The 8530-nt window shown below is 36.0% G+C and overlaps 1 protein-coding gene across 1 annotated transcript; it reads right to left on the reverse strand.

Annotated features, from left to right (window-relative positions):
- Positions 1-369: 369 nt before the first annotated feature.
- On the reverse strand, positions 370-3688 carry LOC112764173 (zinc finger CCCH domain-containing protein 29). Its single transcript, XM_025809715.3, has 2 exons — positions 3314-3688; positions 370-2785 (listed from the first exon to the last, which is right to left on the reverse strand). Exon 2 carries the CDS (start codon positions 2773-2775, stop codon positions 742-744), a length of 2034 nt encoding a protein of 677 aa, XP_025665500.1. The 5' UTR covers positions 2776-2785; positions 3314-3688; the 3' UTR covers positions 370-741.
- Between the last annotated feature and the right edge of the window lie 4842 nt (positions 3689-8530).

Raw genomic sequence — 8530 nt, forward strand, 5'->3', positions numbered from 1 at the left:
ACTCTTGATAATGATACGCAGAACATGATTGTCTTCCTTAAACAAAATAATATAATAAAAAAATGAATTATCCTAATCCTTAACGTTCAAAATAATATAGGTAAGGTCATATGGAAATGAGTTGGATTTGAAGTAATCATGTTTCCAGCCTATGATTATTTATCATAGCGGGCGCCATTTCCTGTTGATTTTCACACACAACTACAGAAGCAGTTTTAAGAAATGATTTCCTTTTGCCTGAGATTAATTAATAGTAATACTTATTTATGCTTTAGGACGAATCAGATTTCCAGATAAAGACAACCACAACAGTTGAAAATTGAAAGCCAACACAGATAAGAATAGGATGCCCAAAGAATACTATAAGAATTTATCAGCCGACTTAAAACAATATATATTTAAAAAATGACCTGCTTTATCAAATATCAATGACAAATACCTTGTCCACTTGTGCTAAATAAAATACAACAACCCACTAAGAAAAGGAGGGCCAATTAAATAATATAATAAAAAAAAATTCAGCATCCTTCATCCAACGTTTCTCCATGTCTTCCTTGATCAAGAAGGCGACACTATGCTCAATTCTCTGGATTAACCTGAACTCTGTTCTTTGCAACATCTCTTCTTCTATCCCTAACTATACTCTAATGTTGGATAGTAATAACAGTTCAAATAAATAAATAATTAATAAATAAATAAACTCTTGTCAGAAAGACCAAGGAGCGCTCCCATGGCAGCACCTTATGCTACCATCTGCTCCTGCTCTATATACAACTGCTCCACCCATGGTGGAAGCCTTTCTTTACTGAGATCAAACTGCTGCTTCTTCTCAGCACCAAATATCTCAGAACTTTCAGAAGGAACCAATGAATGAACCCATGAGACATCTGGCTCAACATGTTCTGACTGTGCCAAAGGGGAGGCAGTTGCTGCCCCATTGTTTCTGAATCCAAAAGAAGCTGATTTCCTCAGCTTATTCAGTTCATCTCCATTCACACCCCAATCAAGCTTCCCAGATGGGGAATTCCAATCTGAAAGGCCAGAGGAGACCCTGCAGCTGGGGTTGGAGGGCGAAGACAGCCCAATGTGGTGGTTTGCAGCACTGCGATCAATGAAGCTTTGGCTTCGCTTTGCAAAGGCAGCAGACCTTGAATTCATCACTGCAGCTGCCACAGCAGCTGAAGAGTCAAACCCAAAAGCAGAAGGTTTCCTCACCGGTGAGGAAGTGACATTGGATGGATAACTTGCCCGAAGATGGTTCATGTTGTTCATGTTTTGGCGCATCGACGATTGCAATTGCGTAGGAGTTGAAGGTTGAGCAGAGATTCCATGCAATTGAGACAAGAGAGAAGGGTCAGCAGCTGCTAATAGGTCATCAAGGTTAGTAGGATTTAAATCACCAATCCTGCTCCTGAAAGATGGAGAAGATATCCTTGCAATCTCCTCAATTAGTTGTTGCTGCTGCTGCTGTTGACGAGCAGGGCTGTCTAGACCAAGCAGTTCCATCTCCATATCGAAATCCCTGGCACTCAAAGCAGTCTTCAAGCGACTGCCAGGGAGCTGCAATGATGGTGGGGTAAGGTTTATTTTGTTTGCCCACAAGCTTCCACTCTTGGGAGATGAAGAAGCTGCCAAGGGTGACATGGGTGGTGTTGAAACGGTTGGCATAGGCAACGATGAGGAACTAAGCGAAAGAGGACTCATCGCCGTCATGTCAAGTCCACTAGCTGAGTAAGATTTTGGCGAAGGCATAGCTGAGCCAGTGGAAGCATACACAGGACGCAACTCCTCGGGTTTGTGAGCAAAGAAGCAGACTTTTCTGCTGCAGCCAGTCTCATCCTTGCAAAGCCTTGTTCTGTATTGAGCAGGGTGAAGCCAGGACTCAAAAACACCATGTGCATACTCACAGGAATCTCCCTTCTGGCAGGACCCTTTGCGGAATTCTGGGCAGGGAACACAGCTGTAAGGGTACTTGCGTGGGTCTCTCCTCCTTGCGTTCTCCCCTGGATGAACAAATGGGCACTCAGTCCAATCATGGGAATAAGCCCTTGAGCATGGCTTCACCTTGAAGCTGTACATCCTGAACTCGTCAGTTCCATAGACACCATTGTTTATGTCCGGCAACGAAACATCAACAGGATATTCTTTCTTATCAGTTCCTTCCTTTTTCTCCAATCCTTCTTTCAACGAGAGAGAAGAGAGCATCTGTTGCTCCATCTCCTGGTTGAAAAGCTGATCTCTTTCCCCACCTCTTAGAAACAACTCTATGGCCTTCCTCCTTGAACTTGACAAAGAATTGAAGGCAGGAGCAATCAGATTAACAGGCTTATTACCACTAGCATCAACGCAATCGGCATCAGCATGGGCATCGAGCAAGAGCTTGACGATCTCGAGGGAGGATTCAGAGCCCCCAGCAACAGCACAGTGGAGAGCCGTTGCCCTATCAGAACCACAGGCCCTGTTCACATCAACCATGCCTGTCTCGATAATATACTTCAGCACCCTGGTGCTTCCAAACAGTGAAGCAATCATGAGAGGGGTCCTCTTCTCGAAACCCATCTTCTTTGATCCGATTCTTCTCCCATACCAAAAGCCTGCGTCGTTTACATCACAACCCTTCTCTTCAACTTCTCTTCTGAAAGCTTCGAAATCATCGGATGCAGACAGCTCAAGCAAAGCTGAGAAGTTATGGACACCATCCTGATTCTGCTTCTGAAACTCACCTTCCATGACTTCGTCCGAGGGAGAAAGCTTACTTTTTGAACCACTGCACATGCCCCAAATCCTGCATAATTCAACAACATAAACTAAATAAGCCACAAAATTCAAACCCTATTATCATTTCAGGAAAAGAAAATGGACTAAAAGCCCTAACTTTACAAACAAAAACTTCCCAATCCCGGCAACATCTAACAACAACCATGGTTTTGCATCACTATAACATCACATAAAAAGGTTTATGCCATATCAACTAATAAGTAATAACAGATCCTAGAAAGTATAATTTATGTATCAGACATCAAATATCTAAGACACAACGTGGTATTATACACCAACTTTTTTCTTCGATTTGAATCTCCAAAAGATTAAACAAAGTGACCCAAAAAGGTATACAGAAAAAGGGGCAAAAAAACAAACCTAAACCCAAAGTTTGAAACTTTGATCTACCCATAATGAAACCCAGGAACCATTTTCATCCATTTCAAGCTACACAAGCTAAGATCAAGCAAGAACACCCAAAAGGAAATGGAAAAAAAGCCCTTTTTTTTTTTTTCAATCACATAGTCAAAACATGAAGGAGAAAAAAACATACCTAGAGAGAAAGTGTGTATGTAATACTTTGATAAGGTTGTTTTTGTTGCAGATAAGAGAGTGAAGAGTGCGTGTGTGGAGAGAAGAAAATCGAGAAGACCTCGATTGAGAATTGTAGATGAGGAAGCAAGATTGGAGGTGGAAGCCTTTTTATTGTCTTGGAGAACAACGCCCACCAGCAACAGCTAATAAGGGAAACAAAGGAAGAAGAGAGGAAAGTGGGACTTTTCTTCCTCTCTCTTTCTCTCTCTATTTCTCTTTGGTCAAAGTCAATTATTCAATGCCAAAGCTATGGGTCCCACTTGCAGCGCTTGCAGCTTGCTTCTATCTCCTTTCTTTTCTCTCATCAACTCAAATGCAGATGCAAATTCAAATGAAAATGAAACCCCAAATGAGATTGAAATGTAGCTTAATTTTTCATGGACCCCACCATTAATTGATGATTCCCTACTCCATTATCCTCTGATTTTATTTATTTTTTTATTATTATTTTTTTCTCTAACGGGTGGTTTAACTCTCTCACGTGCGCTGACTAAGCTGTGAATCTCTCTTGGTCTTGGGTTTGGGTACGCGCAAGTGTCCGGTTTCACTTCCTTAGTCTCTCTGTTTTCTTCTACTAGTTGATATTTTCTACTCCCCACAAATTGCATCCAAATTGAAGCTTCTAGTTTCACCTCACCTTCCATATACATTGCCCAAAGCTTAAATCCCTTTTAATTATACAGGTCAAGTGTATTTTAAACTTTTTATCTGGACAAAAAAAAGTGCAAATTAACATGCTTTGTACTATTATCTTCTAAAAAGTTCAAGTTGTGATTGTAAAATACAGCAATACCTGCATACTTAATAATTGGCCCAAGAATGCAATTAATATCAGCCAAGATAGAGACGGGATAATCTTCCAAGAAAAATAATTATGAATTATAATTTATCCTTTTAAGTATTTTCTTAATTAAAAAAAAGTAAAGTTTTAAATTTTTATTTTTTAAAAAAATAACATATATTTAATTTTTTACCTATTAAAATGATAATTAAAATAATAAATTGAGATTCTCAATCATCATTCATCTTTCAAAACCTTTAGCTTTAAGGATCCTTCTTTAATTTCTATATATGTGGGATGTTTTTTTTTTTTTTTTTTACCATAGATATGAGACTCGAACTCGCAACCTCTTAATTGAGTATGTGGAGACTATGCCATTTAAACTATTACTCATTTGCATATATGTGGAATGTTTACACCTTCATTGTATCTCATCTATATTTATATATACCGTCTAAGATACATTCAATGATTTAAAATTCTATTTATACATGACACGATGTAAGCAGGAGCGCCCCCCTCCCCCCCCCCCCCCCCCCCTTTCTCTTCTTTTCTTCTTTTCTTCTTTTTCTGCGTGCTCTTCATGCACGTACAAAACCTAAAATGATGTGCTAATAGGTTGGATATCTAAGAGTATGTTTGTTTATAGGTATGGAATATTAAAATAAAAAATATAGAAATATAAAATTATGTTTGATAAATAAAATATAAATATAAATATTATATTTAAAAATATTAAATTAATATATTTTATTTTTTATTATTTTTATTTAATTTTTTATTATATTTTATTTTAATTTTTTGTATAAAAAATAAATTAAACTTTTATAATTTATTTTAATTTATTATTAAAATAAAATATAAAAATATTAATTTTTGTTTCTCTATTTTTTATAATTTTTCTCAACCTAAATATTGAGGGCTTAAAAAAGATAGCACCAAAAGGAAAACCCAAAGTTCTTTCAATAATTTGGTGCGCCAATTTTCAGCCTAATTTTGTCTATTGTTTTAACATTATGTGCATGCAATTGTTTTCATAATTAAAGATACTGGTCAGGTCAGGTATCTACCCAATATCCATACAATAATAGTATTATTGCAAGAAAGTTAATGAATTCGTCAACCGTGTTGTCCCATAGGTCATGAGTCATGACTAATCCCTTATCATTGAATAATAATTATGTTTATAAGAGAAAAATAATATTGGATTATGTAACTAATGGCTCTTGCTTTTCATCTTAGAATAAGCAACCGATGCTGCACTTCATTTTCAGAAAATAATTTTATATTTTATATATGGTACTAGTACCATACTATTCTCTTTTGAATTCTTATTTTCTTCTTTCCAACTCTTGGACTTTATTTGATAAATTAATTAATGATAATGTTGAAGAGAAGAGTATGGGAGCAAGTAAGGGACCACAAAGGAAAAAGAAAATATGAATAATATGAGGTTATGGCAGTTCAACCCATAATAGTTTGAACGCGCTTCCGCTGTTTATTACTATGAGGTTATTGATATGTGTTTGGCTCTTTTAAAATAAGGACTCACTCACGTAAAAGACACTAAAAACGTCTTTTTATAAAAATATTTTTTAATAATTAAAATTTAATATATATAATTAATTAAATTGTATTATTTTTTTAAAATTAGACTAAACAAATTGATTTGATCGAAAAATAGTGAATTAAATCTTAAATTGGTCTAATTAATATTATTTTTTATAGAAAATGACTATAATACTTTATTATAGAAAATAATTAAAATACTTCTATTATATATATTAATTTTAAGAATTCTAAATTTTAGTCTTTTATTTTTTTATCATAGGGTTAGGATTTAGAATTTTTAATATATATATATATATATATATATATATATATATAAAATAAGAATATTTTAATCATTTTCTATAATAAAAGTATTGTAGTCATTTTTTATAAAAAAATAATATTAATTTAGATCAGTTCAAAATTTGATTTACTATTTTTTCGATTAAATCAATTTGTCTAGCCTAATTTTGACAAAAATAACATAATTTAATCAATTATATATGTTAAATTTTAATTACTGAAAAACATCTTTAAAAAAGACATTTTATGCATCTTTATTTAAGTGATTCCCTTAAAATAAATATCAGAAGATCATTAAAATTTATTATTTTTTGTTATTATTTAATTATTAATATTTAAGATATAAAATAAAATATATTATTAAATTATTAAACTACAAAAATTTAAATTAAAAAAATAAATTAATAATTAAATAAAAATTAAAAATAATAAATTTGGATGACTCTAATAACATTTCTCATCTAATAATGTGTGATGATAGTTGAGTGCTTAGTGAGTGGGTCGTAGTTGGGTGACAGACAGCAATATATGTATGTTCCTTGAGTCAGCGTTCCACTACTTTATACTATACACTATGCTATTGCATGCCTTGAATTGAAAATTGAAAAAGCCTCTTCTCTTCTTCCTCTCTAATCTATCTCTATGTGACTATGTCTTATTAGAGTGTAGCACTTGGAAATAAGGGCACCACAATTTTGACGGAGTCATACTACATCTTCCATTACTTTTTCATCGATACTCTTTTATGAAGTACTATGCCACCTTATTTATTTCTATTGGTTCCAACCCGGCTCATATATTTTATTATAAATTTTAAAGTAAAAACTATTGATTGAATAATAACAAAAGGAATTTGAACGTGCTGTCACGGCCTTGGACACACTCCAACGCTATCGTGCCGGCACTCGAATTTACTCAACTTCTTGAGCTAAGATCAAGTCAGTCTAACTCTCAATACTTAGCAAAAAAGCTAAGAATACAAGAGAACACAAGAGAAAGGAAGCTTTGGTAGAAGAACACTTTATTGCTCAAGTGTGATTACAAATGATTCACACACACCCAAACTCTAACTCTCACCCCTATTTATATCCATCCACCTCCTCAATGGATGGTTAGGATTAAATCTAATCAACGGTCCAAATTAATCATCCAGAATCTTCTCTACAAATATCTATCCTACCACAACTCTCTAAATGTTTCTAGATTATTCCATACCACTCTTTATACTTCTATATACATCTACACTCTTCTAGAATACTCTATGACCTTCCAGAGTTTTCTAGAACCTTCTAGGGTATTCCGGGACCTTCTAGGACATTCTAGAACGTTCCGAAACCATCTAGAGTATTCTCAAACACTCCAGAAAACTATACAAACACTGTTAAATCTAACCTTCTAAAATTTACCGTGACATTCTCCCCCACCTAATGCGCAGACGTCCTCGTCACGTTCTGTTCATGATAGCGCTCTAGGTATTCTTGGAATTGCCACAGATCTTCGCGAGTTTCCCAACTAGCTTTGGTTATCGGGAGCCCTTTCCACTTGATCAAGTATTGGATACTTGGTGGCACCCCTCTTCGTCGCACGATGTGATTAGCTAAGATCTCTTCGATTTCTTTATCAAAGAATCTAATTACCACAGGTGGAGCGCGACTTCAGTCACCTCTACTCGGTTCATCTTGGTCTCCATGATATGGTTTAAGCATACTCACATGGAAGACCGGGTGGATCTTCATAGAGGGAGGGAATTGTACTTTGTAAGCAACCTCCCCAACACGTCCAATGATCTCAAATGGCCCTTCGTATTTGCGGATTAAGCCCTTATGAACCTTGCGAAAGGCTTTGAATTGTTGTGGAAGAAGTTTGATCATTACCTTGTCTCCCACTTGATAGCTTGCATGCCTCCTCTTCTTATCTGCCCATTTCTTCATCCTCTTGGCAGCTTTGTCGAGGTAAGAACGAGTGACATCTGCTTGTTCTTCCCATGACTTAATCATATGATAAGCTCCAGGGCTCTTCCCTGAGTAAGAGGAAGAAAGAGAGTGAGGTGTAAGCGGCTGTTGTCCAGTCACAATCTCGAATGGGCTCTTCCCTGTAGACTCACTCCTTTACAGATTGTATGAAAATTGAGCAATGTCTAGGAGTTTTGTCCAATCCTTCTGATTAGCGCTTACAAAATGCCTCAAGTAACACTCAAGTAAGGCATTCACTCTCTCAGTATGCCCATCGGTTTGAGGATGGAAGCTTGTTGAGAAATGAAGCTCCGACCCAAGGAGTTTGAACAGCTCTGTCCATAGTCGTCCTGTGAAGCGTGGATCTCGATCACTAATGATGCTCTTAGGCAATTCCCAGTACTTCACCACATTCTTGAAGAATAGTCGTGCTGCTTTCTCTGCAGTGCAGTCAGTAGGGGCAGGTATAAAGGTAGCATACTTCGAAAATCGATCCACTACCACGAGAATAGATCCAAACCCCTCGGACTTCGGTAAGACAGAGATGAAATCTAGAGAGACACTTTCCCACGGTCGCTCTGATGGAGGC

This window comes from Arachis hypogaea, chromosome 17 (genome assembly GCF_003086295.3).
Source record: "Arachis hypogaea cultivar Tifrunner chromosome 17, arahy.Tifrunner.gnm2.J5K5, whole genome shotgun sequence".
NCBI classification, from domain to species: Eukaryota; Viridiplantae; Streptophyta; class Magnoliopsida; order Fabales; family Fabaceae; genus Arachis; species Arachis hypogaea.

Bases quoted from the DNA above. Each gene is read 5' to 3' on its own strand.
- LOC112764173 (XM_025809715.3), bottom strand. From the start codon at position 2,775: ATGTGCAGTGGTTCAAAAAGTAAGCTTTCTCCCTCGGACGAAGTCATG.